This window comes from Scylla paramamosain, chromosome 44, assembly GCF_035594125.1.
Source record: "Scylla paramamosain isolate STU-SP2022 chromosome 44, ASM3559412v1, whole genome shotgun sequence".
Classification (NCBI taxonomy): Eukaryota; Metazoa; Arthropoda; class Malacostraca; order Decapoda; family Portunidae; genus Scylla; species Scylla paramamosain.
Genome location: NC_087194.1, coordinates 6,440,530 through 6,462,514, shown reverse-complemented (window position 1 = coordinate 6,462,514; position 21,985 = coordinate 6,440,530). Strand labels below are relative to the sequence as shown.

Sequence of the window (21,985 nt, the reverse complement as noted above, 5' to 3'; positions counted from 1 at the left end):
AAGTTTAAATGGCAACTAGTGATCTGACGTCCCCCATTTCCTCATATTTGTTTTTCTTTTAAGCCTTGTATTATTATCAGTGTTATCTCTTTTATTTATGTATTTATTTCTTAAGCAGCATGGATTGTTCTGCCCTCCAAACCACTTGAATACTTCACATCATGTTCTGTGTATCTTCCTTCCTCATTCTGTTTAACTATTTGTTTTATTTTTCTTATCCCATTTCCAGTTTACATAACATTTTGTCCTTTCAGTTTTGTTATTTTTCCTTGTGTAATGCCCCACCCTTCCCAGTGTTCCATCATTGTTCCATCGATGCCCCCATCAGTGTTCTGTCAATATCATCTCATTTCCCAAGTTTCCCAAGTAACCCATCAATACCCCATCAATGCCCCATCAATCCCCATCAATGTCTTTCATTTCCTAGGACACCTTATGTTATGAGTTTCACAATATGTCCTTTTGACCATTTTATTTTTCCTTATTGTGCTCCTTCTCCCCCCCCTTTTTTTTCTCTCCTTTTTAGTAGCATTTATTAGTCGGGTGAGAGCTGCATCCTCCTCTTACAGTGTCCCATTAGCACAGTTGTGGTCACAAGTCAAGTAACCTGCTACACTTACTTCCATTGTTATATTTCCCTCAACCCTGAAGTCAATAAACATCTTGGTTCCTGATATGGGTTACTTTTAACAGGCTTCAGTGGAAGTTGTTGGGGTTTTTAAGGGTGTTTTTATGATTCCTGTGATAGTTTAACATTCTCAAGTTAATGTTACTGGGGTTTTCAAGGATATTTTCATAATTCTAGTGATAGTTTAATAGGCTCTAGTTAAAGTTAGTGGGGTTTTCAAGGGTATTTCTATGATTTTGCTGATAGTTTAACTGGCTCAAGTTAAAGTCACTGGATTTTGAAGGGTGTTTTTATGATTCTAGTGATAGCATAACGAGCTTCATTAGAGTTTTCAAGAATGTTTTCATGATCTTAGTGATAGTTTAAAAGGCTCCAGTAAAAAGTTTTTGGGATTTTCAAGGGTGTTTTCATTATTCCAGTGATAGTTTAAGAGACTCTAATGGAGATTAATAGGTTTTTAAGGATATTTTCATGACTGTAGTGATAGTTTATGAAGGATCATGTACCATTAAAGAGAAAGAGAAGAAAATACCCTTAATAACTTAAACTAATTTTCCCTGAGGCCTTTTAAAGCAATCCTAGGGAGAGAACACTGCTTGTCAGAATACAGGGCTAAGTCTTCTGATCTGCTAGGAATATGTCAGTCATCCAGTTGTCAAGGAGTTTGTCAGCAGATCAGAGGGTTGATATTTGAGGAGAGAACATTTAAGCAGTGGAAGAGAGTGCAGTGTATTGAGTGACTTCTGACCACGAGTGTACATGTAGAGGGTGAACCCCAAAAAAGTCCAGACATGTGTAATTTGTATATATCTAATAATTTTTGTTCAGCAATGTCTTCAGTAAGTTGTCTGCAGTTAATGATGCAACGTTTAATGCATTTTTTATGTAAGAGTGGAATTGGCCAAGGGCAACGAAAAGCATAAAAAAAAGGATCACTGAAAGTGCCATTCCCTAAAGAGAGGCCATTAAGGATCATCAAAATTGGAGGATAAGTGTCTTGAAAACTCCCTCTTGAAAGAGTTAAATTTTGCAGGATTTGTCCACCTGACACTTGCAAACAGACAAAGAGAAAGAAAAAGCAGAAATTAGTGATGTTATTGATGTGTCCAGACTTTTGGGTCACCCTGTAGATGTTGTGTATTCTTATTAACACTGCCTCTTCCTTCCCCATCCCGTCCCCGCCCCTTGACTGGCCGCTGCGTCCCCCCGTCCCATCCCTTCCCATCGGTTTGCAGATTGCCCTGAGAAAGTTGACTTACAAGGTATCTGAATTATTCTCTTCCTCTTCCTCTCCCTCATATTTTTCTCTATTCCCCTCCAATTTTTTTTCTTTCTTTTTGTTCTTTTCTTCCATTTACTTTTCCTTTTCATGATTTTTTTCTTGATCTTTATTGATTTATTGTTTTCTTCAGTCTGTTATATTTTGTTCCTTTACTGTGTTTCTATGTTGTCTTTTGTTTCTCTCTCTCTCTCTCTCTCTCTCTCTCTCTCTCTCTCTCTCTCTCTCTCTCTCTCTCTCTCTCTCTCTCTCTCTCTCTCTCAGTTATTTATTTTGTGTTTATACTGATTTGCTTTATTCTCATTCATGCTTGCTTCTCCTTCTCACTCTTTATCTTTCTCTCTCTCCATCTTATGCTACATGTAAACTTATTTTATTCACCAGTAATGTTTCTCCTCCTCCTCCTTCTCTTCCTTCTGAAAAAAGAAGAAAAAAATCATCAGCTGAAAAAAAAGATTAATTTGCCTAAAAAAAAACTTAATTTGGTCTACAACTCTAGATATTACCTGGAAAACTCCCATATCTAATTAAACTTAAAAATTTCACAAATTGGTTAAACAACTCCATAGATTTGTTTCAAAATCATGTATGTCTAGAATATTGTTACTCTAGCAAAAATGACTCGTCTTTGAAACAACCTTTGATTTGTGTTTCCTCTTACACTATCCTCACCTTCCTCTTTCTCTCTACTTTTATGATTAACCATTAACTCGCAGGGTGGGGACATGCTTGGTGGCTGTCGGTTTTGTTTCTACAGGCAGGGGTCCCACTAACCCACCTTGCACTATCTTTCATATTCTTATTTCATATTCTTCAGCATTTCAGCATCTTGTCTCCATTCCTTTTAACTGGCTCTAGTGTAAGTTACTGGTGCTTTCAAGGATGTCTTTCATGATTATGGTGATTGTAATGATAACTTTAACAAGATTCACTGGAAATGACTGTGGGTTTTAAGGGTATTTTCATGATTCTAGTGGTAGTTTAACAGGCTATAGTGAGTTATTAGGGTTTTTCAAGGGTGTCTTTCATAATTCTAGTGATAGTTCAACAAACTTTTATGGAAGTTATTGGGTACTTTCAAGTGTATTTTTCATGAATCTAGTTATAGTGGAAATTATTGGGGTTTCTAGGGGGATTTCTCATAATTCAAGTGATGGTTTAAGGGGCTCTAACATTAGTTGTTGTGGTTTTCAAGGGTGTTTTCATAACTCTAGTGATAGTTTAATACAAGGCTCCTTTACCACCAATAGGAAAAATACCCATGAAAACCTTTATGATAATATCTGGAGCCTGTGGAAATTAGTACTGATGAGAAGCCAAAATGGTGACAAAAGCAAGTTTGTGGTAAAAAAAATTAGATATGTGAAATTGTCATCAGCTTAGTCTTCAAGCGAGATCGTGTTTTATTTTTGTAATCTCTCTCTCTCTCTCTCTCTCTCTCTCTCTCTCTCTCTCTCTCTCTCTCTCTCTCTCTCTCTCTCTCTCTCTCTCTCTCTCTCTCTCTCTCTCTCTCTCTCTCTCTCTCTCTCTCTCTCTCTCTCTCTCTCTCTCTCTCTCTCCACTTTATTTTTTAGTATAATTACCCATCCCCTTCTTTTCGCACCATTTTTTTTGTGTATGTATGTGTGTAGGAGTATCTTCAGTCTCAAACTTTATCTTTCTTTATTGAATTATCTCCTTTGTGGACTAATACTTACTTTACTCTGTATATTATTTGATTTTGATTAACTGAATTTTGCTTTGGGAGGAGAATGCTGTGTGAGGCTGTCAGAAGCTGAATAGTGTAGGTAATACTGCTGTGTCGCTAAGGTCTGATTCAGAAACACTTTGCTCTCTCACCACGACTGTTTTCAAAGGCCACAAAGATAATTACTTGGGTTCTTAAGAGAGTTTCTCCTTAAAAACCTGTGTAACTTCAACTAGAGCCTTTTGAAAGTAGTGGAGGTGCAGTGCAAGATTGTTTTAGGGCATGCTGGTTTTGTAAGAGCGTTGAGGCTGTGGTGCTGGAGTGTGGGGATTGTGGGTGTCTGAACATTGCATGGGCCAGGAAGGTGTAACAAAATGATGACTCTTTGCTTGACATCTTTGGGATTGCAAATTTGGTTCAGGTCAAGATCAGGAGTCGAATAACATTAGTGAGAAGACAAATCAAATAGATTTGATGATATGACCTACTTACCATACTTTTCCACCTATTTTAAATTCTTTTTGTATAAACACACAGTAAAAATTCAGATCCTCTTAGGGGGAAGCTATACCAAACCTAAAGAAACAAGAGTATTACAGAAGCCAACACAACTAAAACAGCAGAAACACAGATATATTGAATACGTAAATACCCAATTGACAGAGGCAACCTAGTGCAATGACCCAACCAAAAACCATTGGTGCCTTGGTGATCATCTTGGCCTGCTTGGTAAGGTGTCAGGTTTGTGCTTCCATGATTGTGCTGACAGAGGTTTGATCCCCGGTAGAAGCTTCTCACTGCTAGTCTGTCCCTTGGCCTTCAGGTTAGTCTGTCAATGTTTCCATGAAGCCCCAGGCCAGGGCAGGACTGTACACTGCTCACTTCTATCAATAATTCCTTGGATCTTCTAAGGCTTTACTTGTTGCCATGTTTTGTAAGGAGACTGTCAGCAGACCAGAGTACTTGAGATTGACTATCTATCTATAGCCCATGTTCAGAAATGCTTTGCTCTCACCACAACTATTTCCAAAGGTCACAAAGATGATTATCCAGGTTCTCAAGTGTTTCCCTTGTTAATAATGTAGAAATTTTGTTAATCTGTCTCTAGAACTGTAAAAACATCCTTAAAAACCCTTGTAACTTCAACTCTCTTTTGAATGTAGTTAGAGGTGCAGCTAGAAGTGTTTCAGAATACAGGCCTTAATACCAGGCTGGCAGTCTCACATGGGGTGGCCCATACAAAACACCATGCGCACACACACACACACACACACACACACACACACACACACACACACACACACACACACACACACACACACACACACACACACACACACACAGATGGAGGAGGGAGAGAGATGGATGAGGGGGCATGGGAAGAGAATAAAGAAGAGTGGATGTTCGAGCAACATCAAGAAATGCAGCTTCCCATATCAAACCATTGAAATCTGGAATGATTTGAAGGTAGAGGTGGTTGTGGCAAACAGTGTACATATGTTTAAAGAGAAACTGGATAAATATGGTTATGGAGACAGGTCAAAATTATCTTTGGCTTGTACCCTGTAAAATACAACTTGGTAAATACACATCTTATGCACTCTTAGCCTTGTTGTCTCCTGGTAGAAAGGGATAGTCTTATGGTCCACCATACTACTGAGACAAAGCAGAACACTTGAGATTGACAGAAAGGGAAAAGAGTCAGTGGAAGTGAATATAGAAGGTTACTCAGATTTGACCATGCTTGTATGCAGATTAACAGAACTTTACTTGTCTTGCCATGTTAGAGTGTGCCACTATATAACTATCTGTATATCAGTACCTTCACACAAAACTGCTTGTCAATTTTTTATCTATGTTTTGGGAATGAGGATTGAAAACTGTCTTATTTTCTGAATTTCTGTACAAAAGCAAAATTAAAGTGAATTATAGATCACTCACAACTTGGACAGGACAAAAACAAATATATTGATTGGTGCATATCCAGAAACTGTTAAAAAATGACACAGGTAGTTTGTTTGTGAGGGTTATGATTATGTGATATAGTGCAATTCATTCTTCCACATGCCATCACTAACAGTAATCATTTTCTAAACTAGCCTAATGTTGGGAAATTTTTTCTTGTGGGAATGTGTGCGTGTGTGTGTGTGTGTGTGTGTGTGTGTGTGTGTGTGTGTGTGTGTGTGTGTGTGAGTGTGCGTGTGTGTGTATGTTCTCCCTTGTATAACATTTTTGCATGTTTGTGTTGGTGATTCCATGAGATGCCTTGTGTTCCTCCATGTCTTCCTTTACTACTAATTGTCATAACATTCAACAGAGCCTTTAACCCAATAAGGGTAAGTCATTTGTCTTTATGTGAATCTGTCAGTTGATCAGCTATTTGTGCTTGTTTCTGAAGTAAGGCTAAACCATTTGTTCTTAAGGATTCATGGATGAGAAGATTTCATTAATATAAGGAGTTTGTGACTAATATATTTATCTTAATAGAGCTTGTACTACTTGCCAGCTGGCCCTTGGTGGCTCCACACCTTGCTGATGTCACTCCCTTAGTCTCCCCTTCTTGCAGCCTCTCTGTTTGCAATGATGTCTTTAGTATCTCGTGCCAAGCAAAGGAATAAGATATACAGAGCTTGCAGTAATATCTTACAGTGACTGGAGCAATAGCCACTGTCAAAAGTGTGTTTCAACATCATCAGTGTTTCCTCTCAGCCTTAAATATTTTGATCTGCAGATAAACTCTTAGCAAATCAGAGCACTTGGGGTTGAAGGAAAATGCTAAACACACTGGAAATGAGTGCAGGTTACTCAGCTTCTGATCATTGGTTTGCAGACTCCAAAAATCATCTTGGGAACTGATGACTATTTGATCCTGATGCCTTAGCTTCTGTACTTTGCCCTCCCGGTCAGTATCCATCCCAGCCTGGGCAGCTCTTGTGGCTAAATTTACCCTGCCTTCAGAAAAATTTCTAAGCATTTCTGTGGACTGGATTTGTAATTATTTTGTCATCTTATCCCAATTTTTGATGAAATTATTGGAATTTTCAAGAGTATTTTCTTGATTCTAGTGATAGTAGGGAAAACATCCACAAGAAGGTGACTAATCATCTCTGTGGCCTTTGAAAACAGTCCTGATGAAAGAACAGTGTTTCAGAATGCAAATTTAGGGCATCACAAAAGTTCCTGAGGCTCACTGAAGCCAAGTGGCAGGAAGAGAAGCTTCTTCACTGCAGGTCACTACTGAGGTTGTGTCAGACTCACAGCAAGCTCACAGACATGCATGAATAACTTAGTTGAATGCCATGACAAGGTTACAGAGGGGTGACTCAGCTAGTGATCTCAGCCTTACCAGAACCTTGACTTACCTCTTGTTTTCTTGATCCTCTCCATCCCTGCCTGAACTCCCACACCCTGCCGATCCTCCACTAGACTTGGAAGGTAAAGGTTGTATGGTTCTTTGCTCATTTGCGTTGCCCTCAGCCTTGTGTTGCTCTATTTGTCTTAAGCAATGATAACTGTCAATCTTTGTTTCACATTCTTAAACATTTTTGCATCTTGTCCCAATTACTTAAAACAGGCTCTAGTGGAAGTTATTGGGGTTTTCAAGTATGTTTTTATGATTGTGATGATAATTTAACAGGCTCTATTGGAAGTTACTGGGATTTTCAAGGATGTTTTTATGATTCTGATGACTGTTTAACAGGCTCTAATGGAAGTTACTGCCATTTTTAAGGATGTTTTTTGTGATTCTAATGAAAGTTTAACTGGCTCTAGTGGAAGTTAGTACAGTTTTCAATAGTGTTTTCATGATTGTAGTGATGGTGTAACAAGGAATCTGTATCATCAGTGTAAAAGCAGTCATGAGAACCTCACTAATCATCTTGTAGCTTTTGAAAACAGTCCTGTTGAGATAACAAGGTGTTTAAGAATATGAACTTTAACGTGGCATGTCAGCAAGGCATTGGCAGCACAACAAGGAGGCTGAGGGTGGCAGTGAGACTGTCTTGTGTGTGAAAGATGTCATTACTTGTATCATAACTGTAATCTAACTGTAAATACCTTTATTGTTATGTACCCACTTGGAGCATCCTTCTTTGTAAAGTTTTCACTCATAATTATCTTGGTACTTGAGTTTGATATATATATATATATATATATATATATATATATATATATATATATATATATATATATATATATATATATATATATATATATATATATATATATATATATATAGAGTGGAACCTTGGTTTTCGAATTTAATTCGTTCCTGAATGGTGTTTGAAATCTGAAATGTTTGAAAACCAAAATTATTTTCCCCATAGGAATCAATGTAAAATAGATTCATCTGTTCTCAGACAGCCATCCACCTTGTATTACCAGGTAATGACTGATGTTCCCACTGCTAAGATGGCCTCTCCACAACATCCCCAGCTTAGAAATTTTTTATCCAGAAAGGTTGTATTGAATGAATTTAGTGAAACAGAACTCATCAAAAGATATTGTTTAGACCATGCAGGCATTCTCTTTGTCATTGAACAAGTGAGGGAAGCCTTACAGAATGACACAGAGAGGAGCAACCCACTCACCACCAAAATGAAGGTGATCATAACACTTAGACATCTTGCTGCTGGGAAAAGCTAATGGGAAAATGTAGTTGTGCAGTAGTGATGGAATTGTGGGTCATAGAAAAAGCCACAAGTGGCTTGGGATTACTCCTAAGTGCTGAACCTTGTTTATTTACATCGAGGTTCTTCAGCTTCTTCAATGGGATCACATTTAACATATTTTAAAGATTGAATTACTGTCTTACCTTCTGTGTCTCTCCTCCAAATATATAAAAACAAAGGAAATATTTATAGAAACTACAAATTAGTAATAAATGGCAGCTTTTGCTATGTCTTGTAGTATTTGAAATAAAGTAACTTTGTTCAAAATTTAAATTATAGTATGGCAACTGAAGCAGTTATAAGTTTTTTTTTTCAAAAACCGAGTTATTCGGAAAGGGAAACGCTTGGTAATCGAGGTTCCACTGTAATATATATATATATATATATATATATATATATATATATATATATATATATATATATATATATATATATATATATATATATATATATATATATATATATATATATATATATATATATATATTAGTCTTTGCTAGTTAAGTCTTTTTTTTGTCTTTTTTCTTTTGCAGTGCATGTGGCATTATGTTTATATTTAACTCTGTTTTGTTTGTAAATAGATTTTTCTTTTCTTTGCATGTATCACTCATGTATACTGCTCATTTTTCTTGTGTGTGTGTGTGTGTGTGTGTGTGTGTGTGTGTGTGTGTGTGTGTGTGTGTGTGTGTGTGTGTGTGTGTGTGTGTGTGGTGTCACCTTAAGACCCACACTACATCCATGTTTTTTTTTCTTTGTAATAATCTCTTATGTTTCTCTCTTCCTCCTTCTCCTCCTCGTCCTCCCCCTCTTCTTCCTCCTCCTACTCCTCCTACTCTCTCCACCATCCTCCACACCCAGGCCTCCCCCCCAAGGAAGGTAATGCTGATGTCTTTTTTTCTCTCATTCTCAGTCACAAATAACAGTGAAAAAAAATGTAAAGTAATTAATTAATTTTGTAGACACCATATATTGTTTTTGTTTATGAAATTTGTTTGCATAGTTTTTTGTTTTATTTCGTTCTCTTTGTTTATTGATTTTTGAATACTGGCCACTTTTCAAAAATGGAAGGATTAATAATTTTTTTTGTGTAAATGAAACCATGGTAGTATTTATCATCATTATCATTATTATTATTATTATTATTATTATTATTATTATTATTATTATTATTATTATTATATTTTTTATCATTATATTATTGTTATTACATTTTTTATTAATACTTGCACTATTCTCCTCTTAACTTTTATCATTATTATTTATTATCCTGTGCTTGAAGTATGACAAAAAATATAGTAATGAATAATAATAATGAATTTGTTCTATGTAGGTAAATATTTCAAAATCTGTCAGTCATAAAAATTTTATTCATAAAATTTATTTATTCATAAAATTCATAAAATTTTATTTACCCCATGTCACTTTGCCCTGAATTCCTTGCTGAAGAATCACTTGTTCCACTGACAGCAGTTAACCTTAGTTCACAGTTATTCAACATTTCACAGTACAGCCAAACTACTATATATTGTCTTGAGTCAGTAATGGATATACTGTACTAAAGTTCCTTCATCTCTTAACTGCATGAGGAAACCTACATGAACTTTGACTGAGATTAGTTCATAACTATTATTTCTGTGTTTTCTTCCATAGGCCAATTGCATTTAATAGAAGTAACAATTTAGGTGTTCTGGAAAGGGTAGCATGAACATTTATCTATCTATTTATTTTGGCATGTGGCAGGACTAATAATTCTGTAACTCACTAAATATAGCAGCCTATATCTTATATATATCTTATATATATATATATATATATATATATATATATATATATATATATATATATATATATATATATATATATATATATATATATATATATATATATATATATCAAAATAAGCCTTGTCCACTTTTACCATAGCACTGCAATAGGTCATCACAAGTGGAATGTCAGTGTATCTCACAGTAATAAATGCACTCTTGAGTGTTCACATCAGAATCTGCATTTTCAAGTGCTTCACTGTCTTATGGTGACTGGCTTTAACAGTCTCTTGTAAAAGTTACTGGAGTTTCCAAGAGTTTTTATGGTTCTAGTGATAGTGCAACAGGCTCTAGTGGAAGTTATTTATTTTTAAGTCTTCATGATTCTAGTGATTGTTTAAGAGACTGTAATTGAAGTAATTAGGATTTTCAAAGGTGTTTTTGTGATTCTAGTGATAGTTTTTAACAGACTAGTGGTAGATATTGGGGTTTTTAGGAGTGTTTTCATGATTCTAGTGATAGTTTAACAGACTAGTGGTAGGTATTGGGGTTTTTAGGAGTGTTTTTATGATTCTAGTGATAGGTTAACATACTAGTGGAAGTTATTTGGATTTTCAAGAGCTCCACTACAGACTGTTGAAAGTAACTGAGACAAGACAGTGGAATGTTTGAGAACACTGCCTGAAGTGTGGACAAGGCTTGTGTGATATTCTTAGTGTAGAGAGAGTGAGTAGACAGTGTTAGAAGTCTGGCAGTCTGCAGGTAGCTGATATTCTTGCTCGTCTTTCCATTTGCATTTTTGGTTGGTCTTGCTCCTGCCTGATGCTGCATGCCCCCACCCCCCACCCTCACCCACCCTTCTATACCCCTCAGCAGAAGGCTCAGCAGGTAAGTTTGTCTGTCTGCTCATTTCTTTCTGTCTGCTCATTTCTCTCTCTCTCTCTCTCTCTCTCTCTCTCTCTCTCTCTCTCTCTCTCTCTCTCTCTCTCTCTCTCTCTCTCTCTCTCTCTCTCTCTCTCTCTCTCTCTCTCTCTCTCTCATGTTAGTTGTAAGCATTTTTTTTTCATCTTGTGCTTAGATTTATATTTTTGTCTTTTCTGAAATGGCTTTATTTCAAAATTATATATATATATATATATATATATATATATATATATATATATATATATATATATATATATATATATATATATATATATATATATATATATATATATATATATATATAATTATTATTATTATTGTTATTGTTGTTGTTGCTTCTTTTACAAATGACATCTTTAAAATGATACATAATTGTTCATGACATAGGATTCATGTACAGACAACAATAATTGACAGAAACAACAGTGAAATCAGATGTGTATATAGCCACATTCTTATTTCTGTGTGTGTGTGTGTGTGTGTGTGTGTGTGTGTGTGTGTGTGTGTGTGTGTGTGTGTGTGTGTGTGTCCACCATACACCATTCATCCCAATCTAAAATGGCAATATGGAATTAGACTGTCATCTCATCTGCATTCAGCAACCTCAAGTGGAAGTTATTAGGTTCTCTAGAGTGTGTTCATGATTCTAGTGATAATTGTACAAAGATTCTGTAGCGTCAGTAGAAAGAAAAAAAAAACACCTATGAGAACATAACTAGGTAATAATCAGTGTGTCCTTTGAGAAGTCTTCATGAGAGAAAGAACACCATATTTAAGGGTACAAGCTTTTAAGACACTTATCCTCCAAATTTGGCTGATCCCTTTGACATCTCTTTTGGGACTGGCACCTCAGTAGGTCTTTTTTTCTCTCTCTTTTTGTTGCCCTTGGCCAATGCCCCTCTTACGTGAAAATAAATAAATAAATAAGTAAAAAATAAAAAGATAAATAAAATAAAATAAAATAACCTTCCGTATTCACTCCTGGCAAAGGTGAAGACTGATTAAGTAAGGAGTGCTTACATGTGTGTATTTGTTGCAGATATTATAGTACTGGCATGTGGTTGCAATCTGAACAGAGTACTGCTGGAAATGGGACTAAGTTATAGGTGTTAAATGCACAATGGCAGTATTAGTAGCTCTAATAGTAGTAGTAATAGTGTTACTAGTAGTAGTAGTAGTAGCAGTAGTAGTAGTAGTAGTAGTAGCAGTACTAATAGCAGCACAGTATTAGTGGTAATGCTATAGCAGCAGCAGTTGTGATAATAATATGCACATGCATAAGTAGCAACAGCAACAGTAGCAGCAGCTGCAGCTGCAGCTGCAGCAGCAGCAGCAGCAGCAGCAGCAGTAGTAGTAGTAGTAGTACTAGTACTAGTAGTAGTACTGACAGTACATAACTTTCAATTATAGTAAGTTAGGGATGATATACACTAACCAAATTATACATTATACTACAGTCTAGTAAGAAACAGTAAATGAAGCAAAACAACAACAACATCAGGCAACATGGAAGGGCACATACATGTCAACACCACATCACCATTATCACACCCCACAACACATCAACACCATAACACAGCAACACCACATTATAACATCACAACACCACAACATATCAACACAACACATGAACACCACAAAACCACACCTCCTCACAACACATCAACATCACACCACCACACATCCACATCAACACCACAATACCCAAGGTGCCCCCTTTCATGCCACATTGTCCCCACCAGATCACCGCTCCCATGTGTATGAATTGCCGCATGGCCTTGCCCGAACTGAGTCAACTGCAGAGTTTCTGCCCCTTGGAGACGACAGAGAGGTGGAGTACTTCTTTGCGTCAGATGCATCAGCTATCATTGAGCACACAAACAGGGTTCTTTATCTTCTGGTGAGTCTGTCAGCTTGTGTGTGTGTGTGTGTGTGTGTGTGTGTGTGTGTGTGTGTGTGTGTGTTATGGAATTACATTGGTAGGGTGTTGCCCATGTTTTTTCTCTATTTATCCAGTCCTTTCTTTAACTGATGTATTACATTCCTTCCTTGTATGATATCTTGCCCATTGTTTATTTGACTATTTGTGTTTTCCCACCATTGAGTCAGGCTTGTTTTGCTTTCATTTTTTTTTTTAGGACATATTTTTTCTATGAATTCGTGTCACACACCATTTCTTCTGGTAGTGCATATGTGCACATGTGATTGGAGGTACAAAGGTTCCGAAAAAATTATCTTGTAATCTAAAGATAACTGTGATGGTGACATGTAAGGCACATTTAGGGTTCAATCCTCAGCTGGGGCACCTCTGAAGTGTAAAATGATCCCACCTTCAGATCACTCTCTGTGTTTCTCTGGCCTGTATTGTGAGACACTTTGAACTCTCATAAGGACTGTTTTGAAACAGCACAGATGCAGGATTTTTCATATACTCTTGTATTTTTTTTTATTGATGATTTAGAATCTCATTTAAATTTCCACTAGAATCATAAAAACACTTAAAGATTCCATCAATATCCACTAGAGCCTGCTTGAAATAATCGGGATAAGATGCTGAAATGTTTTAAGAATATGAAGGACATTTGAAAGGTGAAAGGTGGGAGGATTTAGATGTGTGCTGTATCTTCTTTTATTTTTCTTTATGTAAGAAAGTCTTTAGCTAAGGGCAACAAAAAGTGTGAAAAAAAGGCCCACTGAGAGCACAAGTCCCTTAAGAGTGGTCAAAAAGGATCATCCAAAACTGGAGGATAAGTGCCTTGAAACTTCCCCCTTCAAAAGAATTTAAGTAATAGGAAGAAGGAAATACTGAAGAAGGAAGAGAGTTCAGAGTTTACCAGAAAAGGGATGAATAATTGAGAATACTGGAGAGAGAAAATAAAAAGAATAGAGGAAGAAAGTATGCTACCCTGATATGCTTCACCAGGATGACGATGTGGCTAGTGTGGACAGCGAGGGCATCCTGAAGATCCACCGCCTGAAGAGAAGCCTGGAGGACTCACACGCCCGAGAGATTACCACCCTCAAGATGGAGATTCAGCAGATCATGAAGGGCAACTTTTCCTCTTTCATGCAGAAAGAGATTTTTGAGCAGCCAGAGTCTGTCGTAAACACCATGAGAGGCCGCATCAACTTTGACAACGAGACTGTGGTTTTGGGAGGCATCAAGGTGGGTATTCTTTCCTAATTGTTCTTACCTATTTATACAGGATTGAGTCAAGGTCATAATGTCCTGTCTTTCAAAGTTAATTTGTCATATTTATATTTAAAGCTCTGAATGCTCCTTGCACACAACTTTGTCAGCCTTTGCATTCCATTGGCTTATTGCTCTGTCAGGAAAACTATTTCCTCTCATCTCCCTTTTCTCTTTTTTGTACAATTTCTTAGTGTGTCCACTTGGTGTAGATTACTGCGGCACCACAAAATCTGTGATATCAGTCTTTTCTTTTCCTTCTACACACTTATACATCATGATCATGTCACCTCACTTTCATTTCTCCTGTAGTTTGCCAAGCCTTTCTTCATAGGCAAGATCTTTGAAGTCTGGAGCCCATTTTGTAGCTGTTCTTTGCATTTTCTTCATCTTTTCGAGACATTTTTTTTTATTTTATTATTATTATTATTATTATTATTATTATTATTATTATTTATTCATTTTATTTTATTATTATTATTTTTTTTTGTGTGTGTGTTTACTCTCGTAACATACAGGTACTGATCTACATGCTTATGGTTCTAGAACGTTTCCACATCTATTTTTGCTCAATAGTTGATGTACACTCTTTCTCTGTCACTTTTTTTTTTGTCCATCCCAGATAATATTTTGTGTAGAGATAACTATTTTTCTTGTCATTCATATGTCTCCCCTTTCTCAACTTTCCTTATGGTTTCTAAAGTATGTAGCCTCTCTTTGACCCTGCAGTAATTTATCTTTTTTTGTCAGTTCCTACCAGATCATTCATTAAGTGTGTGTGTGTTTGTGTGTGAGAGAGAGAGAGAGAGGTGAGGTGTGACAGTCAACAGAGCATTTCTTGTCTCACCTCTTCTTCTTTTATCATTTCCCTAGAGTTAGGGTTTGGCACCATGTATAAGTCTCCTCCAGTTGTTGTCTTGCCTTTTCATTCACCATAAACTCTCTCTCTCTCACACACACACACACACTCACCTGATCCTCACCCCAATAGGAACACCTGAGTGAGATTCGCCGCTGCCGTCGCCTGCTGCTTATTGCCTGTGGCACCTCCTACCACTCCACCATTGCCACCCGCCAGCTGCTTGAGGAACTAACAGAGCTGCCAGTCATGGTGGATCTTGCCTCAGATTTCTTGGACCGAAACACGCCCATTTTCCGTGATGATGTGTGCTTCTTTGTGTCCCAGTCTGGAGAGACAGCCGACACTCTACTAGCCCTGAGGTGCTGTGCTCAAATTAATGTGTTGCTTAGTTCAGTGGTGCCCAAATTCATGTGTTGCTTAGTTCAGTGGTACCAAAATCTATGTTACTTAGTTCATTGGTGTCAAAGTCCATGTGCTGCTTTGTTCATTGGTGCCAAAATCCATGAGCTGCTTAAAGCAGTTCAGTGTTGCCAAAATTCATGTGCTGTTTAGTCCATTGGTGCCAAAATCCATGTTCTGTGGTCATTGGAGGTACTGGTGTGCTGGTTGTCTTGTTTTCCACTACAATCTTGTGAACTGTGTAGTGGTACTAAGACAGTAAAGGCCAATTAAAATCCACTCATGAGGACTACCTCAGCCTGGGTGGGAAGCTGTAGGACTCACATTATCTTGGATATTCTGCCAGGGTTCCATTCTTTAATGACATTCTCTCAAGACTAAGTTTGTCCCATCTTTAGATCAAACCTTTCATGTCTCCATGATGTTCCAAAGAAGACATAATGTAGGAAGATGCAAGGTGACAGACAGATTTAGGGCAGTGAAGGAAAGACCCAAGTATGCTGGGTGGGAGTTGTACTGTAAAGGGGATAACTGATTCTTTTGTATTTACAAGAGAGCCCTTGTTTTCAAATCATATGTTCAAGCAGATAAATAAACAACTACTTAAAAACAGACCAATGTTAGGCATAACTTTATGCATTAATAAGATAAGTGAGAATACATTAGTAGCAATGATATAGTTTAGGTTATGGGGACTATACAGGAAATCAGGCTTTATAAGTATACAAGGCAGACTTGATTTGCAGTAAGTTTTCTAAGCTTCAAGTCAGAATTTTCTACTATTCATCCAGATTTACAGATGCAGACTTCATCTTTAACAATCATAATCTGAAATGCCATACCCAAACAAACCATGAAAAATAAGTATTAAATTTAAAAAAACACAAGTTTTTATTTGAAACAAGTTTTTTGAGGAACACAAAAGGTAATTCACATGGAGACTTCCATAAACACAAGAAGACGAGCAGCCACTGAACATATTCTCACACTCTCACATCCCAGGTACTGCAAGCAACGTGGCGCCCTCATTGTTGGTATCACTAACACAGTCGGCTCTTCCATCTGCCGAGAGAGTCACTGTGGTGTCCACATCAATGCTGGGCCTGAGATTGGTGTAGCATCCACCAAGGCATACACTTCCCAGATGATCTCCTTGGTTATGTTTGCTCTCATGATGTCTGAGGATCGCATCTCATCCCAGCCAAGGCGCTCTGAGATTATCCAGGGCCTCCGTGTTCTCCCTGACCAAATTAAAGAGGTGAGTCTTGGTACATTTGTATCTGTGTTGTCTTTTTACTGGATTGAGTCTTGCTGATAATATTGTGTCTTAGTCCTGAAGTATTAAACAGTTCAGCATCTCATCGAGACTATTTTTAACAGGCTTTAGTGGAAGCTAGTGGGGTTTTCAAAAGTATTTTCATGATTGTAGTGATAGTTTAAGAGGCTGTAGTGGAAGTTCCTGCAGTTTTCATTGGAATTTTCATGATTCTAGTGATAGTTTAGTGGGCTGCAGTGGAAGTTACTGGGATTTTCAAGAGTATTTTGATGATTTTTGAAATTACTGGTGTTAAGGTATTTTCATGATTTTAGTGATAGTTTAACAGGCTGCAGTGGAAGTTACTGGGATTTTCAAGAGTATTTTTATTATTCTAGTGATAGTTTAATAGGCTATAGTGGAAGTTATTGAGGTTTTCAATAGTATTTTCATGATTCTAGTCTCTGGTGGAAGTTACTGGGGCTTTCAAGGTGTTTTCATGGTCTTCTCTGGCTGTTGCAGGTACTGAGCCTTGACTCGAAGATTCAGGAGATCAGCAGAAGTGTGTTTGAGAAGAAGTCATTGCTGGTGCTGGGACGAGGGTACAACTATGCCACCTGTCTTGAGGGAGCTTTGGTGAGTTCCACCCTCCCCCTCTCTTCCTCTTTTTTCTTGATCTTTTTGTTTTCTTTTGTCTTATATTCTTTTCTTGTCTTGCTCTCTTTTCTTCTTTCTTGCCCTTTTCTCTTTCTTGTTTTATCTCTTGCTCTCTTCTTTTGCTCTTTTCCTTTGTTTTTTCTTCATCTCATCTTTGCACTTTTTTGCCTTACTTTCTTGGTTCCCATTTTCTGTTGCTCTCTTTTTCCTCCTCTTGCTCCTTTTTTCTCTAATACTAACACATAGCTTAATTTGACCCAGAAGTCACCATTTAAGACCAGGTGAAGTGACGTTATATGATCTAGCCTATTTCAGCTTAACATGACACAGAAATAAGTAGGTTGTGTGATTTCCCTGTGATGCCCAAACTGAGACAAAGAATTCCTACCTGCAGAAAATCAAGGAGATTACGTACATGCACAGCGAGGGGATCCTGGCCGGGGAGCTGAAGCACGGTCCCCTTGCCTTGGTGGATGAGGGAATGCCCATCATCATGATCTGTACCAGAGACAATGTGTTTGTGGTGAGTACCTCCACCGATTGGTCAGCCATTGTCATCCTCCTTTTCTTCCTCATCTTTTAAGGGAGTCCTTGGTTTACGACAGTCTCGACCTCTGCCAGTTGGTGGTTATGAGTCTGGCAATGCTTGTCCTTTGCTGATTCTTTTTTTGGTTACTGATTTATTTATTTTTTATTTACTGTATGTCCTCCATGTGTTTTTTTTTTTTTTTTCACAAGTACAGTAGTTATGTTTTTATGCCCTAGATTATGACTTTACAGTACTATAGCATTAGCATGAGTGACATGCTGTAGGTGTTTACTTAGGCTGTCTGTGACATATGCCAAAAATTGGTTTATGGTGTTGTATAAGAACAAAAGTCTGTTGTAACTCTAGGACCCCCTCTATCTCATTTAAAGTTCTTATATTTCTTATGTTGTGGGATGCCTCTTGAGCCTCTCCTGCTTCTTGTGGCCATAGATGATCTCATCTTTGATGTTCATCCTTCTAATATTCTCCTCTACACACTTCACACTGGTCTTCCCACTGGTTTCATTCTAATGATGTATATCCACTCAAAAAAGTATCGTTACAAAGGGGTTCTATGATTTTAACATTAAGCAACACGGTAATCTCAGTATGATTGGTAAGCACGTTCAACTAAGATTTCGCCTGTATTTCACAAAGTGTTGTTGTGGCAGCTTAAGTCTTATTACTTCATTTATGATTGGCACTCCCTTAATTCATGCAGGTGCAGCTGTACCAGACACATGCAGGGATACCAACATTAGTAGCCTGTTTTCAGTATATCTGTCCTTGGTGTCAGTTTGTATCATGCTGAATGTGTAATGAATCTGTGCTCTATTGCTTGTTTTTGAATATGGATAGAAAGATAGATTGATAAAAAATTTTATTGACCACAGCAACATGCATATAAGTTTGACCAAGCTACGGTGATTTTTGGGTCCAACTTAATTCATAACCACGATATTTATAATCTACAAAAGGAAAAAACAAAATTACCAATGAGAAGTCTAGTGAGGCAAGGATGTGGCATGGCATGGCTAGACAGGCTGGAGAGACAAATCAACTTGACATCATGTGAAAGACTGGTGTTCTTTTTTAAATACTTTGTTATTTCACCATGACTTTTCAAAGGCTACAGAGGCAATTATTCAGTTTCAAGGCTGCTTTTCTTATTAACAATATAGAAACCCTATTACAAATTATTGTTAAAAAATCTCACCCTAGTAATTTTCACCAAAGCCTGTTACAAGTAGTCAAGATAAGATGTTAAAATGTTTCCCAGGTTTCATATTTTCAGGAATCAGCATTGATCCTGCATTTATCTAATTTTATTCCTTATATACCCAAGCTTTCATGACAAATTTTGCATGGTAACTTACCTCATGTCTTCCTCCTTTCCTCTCTATGCCAAAAATATTACACCTCCCTCACCTCCTTCTCCTTTCTCCACCAGAAATGTATGAATGCACTGCAGCAAGTAACAGCCAGAGAGGGAAGACCTATCCTTATCTGCAACAAGGGGGATGAGGAGCCCCAGAAGTATGCCTCAAAGGTCCTGGAAGTGCCCAAGACTGTCGACTGCCTCCAGGGACTCCTCACAGTCATCCCCCTCCAACTGCTCTCCTACCATGTGGCTGTTCTCAAGGGATGCAATGTTGACTGTCCCCGCAACCTTGCTAAGTCTGTAACCGTGGAGTAAGGCAGTACAGAGCAAATGAGGATGTGTGTGTGTGTGTGTGTGTGTGTGTGTGTGTGTGTGTGTGTGTGTGTGTGTGTGTGTGTGTGTGTGTGTGTGTGTGTGCTGTTCCTCCCTGTTTTGAGGAGCAGGATTTCCCAGTGTCAGTGTGTTGTTGTACATTTTATATACTTTATAAGACACATTGGGGACAACTTGTTGATGATGAGCATTTTACACATCATTCATGGATGGGATGTGTTGCACTGGTGTATTCAGGGGTCTGTTTATTGAGGCTTTTTGTATCTCTGGCTGCTGTCTTGTTGGTGAGTGAGAAGGAATGTATTTCAGAAGTGAATAGTGTATGAGGTCATCACCTCTTAGAAAGATGCATCCCAAGCCAGACATCCACACATCCAAAATGGCTGCTATCAGCTCAGGCAGGAATCTGTTTTGTAGAACATTATGGTACTTAACCCTTTCACTGCTACAACTTTTGGGCACTTATTTTTGTACCACAGTCTCTTAAATGGTTAATCAGCCTAGAAAAGATAAAATCAACCTCCTGCTCTCTTTTCCCTTATATCCATGGTAATAATTTTCTTACAATGCTCTGAATTTAAACAAAGGATGATTGCAGCTGTGAAATTGAATGATCTTATATTCAGACAGGTGATAAGGAGATGCTGAACACTGCCTTTAAAGATATATTTTAGTGTGTTCATTCAGCCTTATGTAGCCTTGTGTGGAGGTCCTTAAGTAGCCACTTGAAGCAGCAGTACCTGTTCCCTCCTCCCCCCCACCCTGCCCGACCTGTGTTTGATCCATGCCAGGGTTCTGCACAAATCAAAGTCAGATGTGAATGACACAGACCAACATTCCTTGTTTAATGCATGACAGCTTTTAACTGTGCCTGGATTCCGTTTCTTGTGGTACTATTGTGGAGTTGATTGGTCTCAGTCTTGCAGAACAAACCGTATTTTTCTGACAGGTAATACTGTATATTTCCTTGTCGTATGTGTTTTGTTACTGTTGCAGTTATAACTTCAATAGAGTCAGGGAGGAGCTGGAATGTGGCAGGTAAGCAAGGTGAAGTAAGAAAGATGACTAGCAACAGTAATGACATATATGATTGTGAAACATGTGACTTTACTCAATAGAAAAGACTGGTTTTGTCTGCCACACTGAGACAGGCATGAATCTGAAAATTACCTTCCTTTTTGTCTTGTTACCAAACTCAGGCACCTTTCTTGACACCTTCCCTGGGCAAGTCATGAAGTGTCTACTGATCCATGCTCTCTGTTGCCTCTGTCCACTTCATGACACACTGATCATTGCTGACAAGCCCACAGTGTAATTTCTTGCTCCCTTGTTTCACTTGCAATTTTTTTTTCTCTCCTCTTTCTTGTGGCAGACTTTCCTCTGTTGGCCCTTTATATCTGTCAAGCTTGATGGGAACAGTGATTTATTCCTGTTTGTCACTCCTCTGTAAGTTTTCCCTGCTCTAAGTTTTTTTTTCTAATGTTTTCAATTTCCTTCAGAATTTTTACACCTCTTATTCTTTGGTCACCTTCCATTGTGTTTATCACTTTTTATTTTATTTCTTTTTATCACTCACTTGTTTATTATGCTCAAACTTTTCTGTATTCTCACCTGTTTTGCATTTATATTCTTCTCTTTACTATAATTATCCCCTTGTATCCTTTTTTCCCTTTATTTCCATCTCTAGGAACTGTATAGTTTTCTAGCTTCATTCCATTCCTTTTTACTAGGAATGCTGAGGTTGTAGCTACACAGGTCAAAATGATTTACTTCCCAGTGCTGTTGTATCTTCATTCTTCTTACAAAGCAAAATCTTCTTCATCCCATCCACCTCTGCATACCCTCCACATTGTATTCCTATTACAGTGCTATTACATACCTTGATTCTCTCTGCTTCTCAGTGTCTTCTTTCACTCCTGCTTTGTAACATTACTGCTCATAGCACATGCTTAGTGGATGTGGGAAAATACAAAGATAAGGAGACCGCAAAAGAGACATTCCTTCCGTTCGTGCAAATTGAATCTTGTATCAGTAATGAGTTTTGTCATTTTCTTACACAAACCTTTTTTCTCTTCATCAGGCCTTTTGTTAAAGTTGGATATGTAATAAGTGGGAGCTGAATAAATTCCGGCATACTTCATGGTAATTTTAGTCTCATTGTTTATTTCCCTTGGTTATATGCAATGACAGAGGTTGCAAGGATGTGAAAAATGGTTTGAAGAAGAAAGAGGAGCTAAAGATGACTCAGCTACAGTCATGGAGCCAGTGCATGCCTTTTTTTCCACTCAGCCTTCCACCTCTCCTGATCCTTGGTGGATTAATTTATCAACATTTTTTTTCTTTTATTATGTATACTGGCCAGGGAAAAAAAAAAAAAGCTGAGATGCCAGACCCGAATAGGGTCCAAAGTGGTAGTAAAAGAATGAAG

At 37.6% G+C, this 21,985-nt stretch overlaps 1 protein-coding gene across 16 annotated transcripts in view; it reads left to right on the top strand.

The window, feature by feature from the left end:
• The window catches only part of LOC135093873 (glutamine--fructose-6-phosphate aminotransferase [isomerizing] 2-like), a 37,315-nt gene extending 15,612 nt beyond the window's left edge, over positions 1–21,703 (top strand). For 3 of the 16 annotated variants that reach the window (XM_063993473.1, XM_063993467.1, XM_063993468.1), the window contains 10 exons: positions 1,864–1,890; positions 9,123–9,140; positions 10,901–10,915; positions 12,694–12,851; positions 13,875–14,117; positions 15,133–15,362; positions 16,405–16,660; positions 17,180–17,293; positions 17,709–17,837; positions 19,294–21,703. In XM_063993473.1, the coding sequence (XP_063849543.1) occupies positions 1,864–1,890; positions 9,123–9,140; positions 10,901–10,915; positions 12,694–12,851; positions 13,875–14,117; positions 15,133–15,362; positions 16,405–16,660; positions 17,180–17,293; positions 17,709–17,837; positions 19,294–19,539 (1,436 nt within the window). In that variant the 3' untranslated portion in view covers positions 19,540–21,703. The remainder of the gene's footprint in view (positions 1–1,863; positions 1,891–9,122; positions 9,141–10,900; positions 10,916–12,693; positions 12,852–13,874; positions 14,118–15,132; positions 15,363–16,404; positions 16,661–17,179; positions 17,294–17,708; positions 17,838–19,293) is intronic. The other 13 variants (XM_063993480.1, XM_063993472.1, XM_063993481.1 and 10 more) reach the window with 6 other exon arrangements.
• The last annotated feature ends 282 nt before the right edge of the window (positions 21,704–21,985 follow it).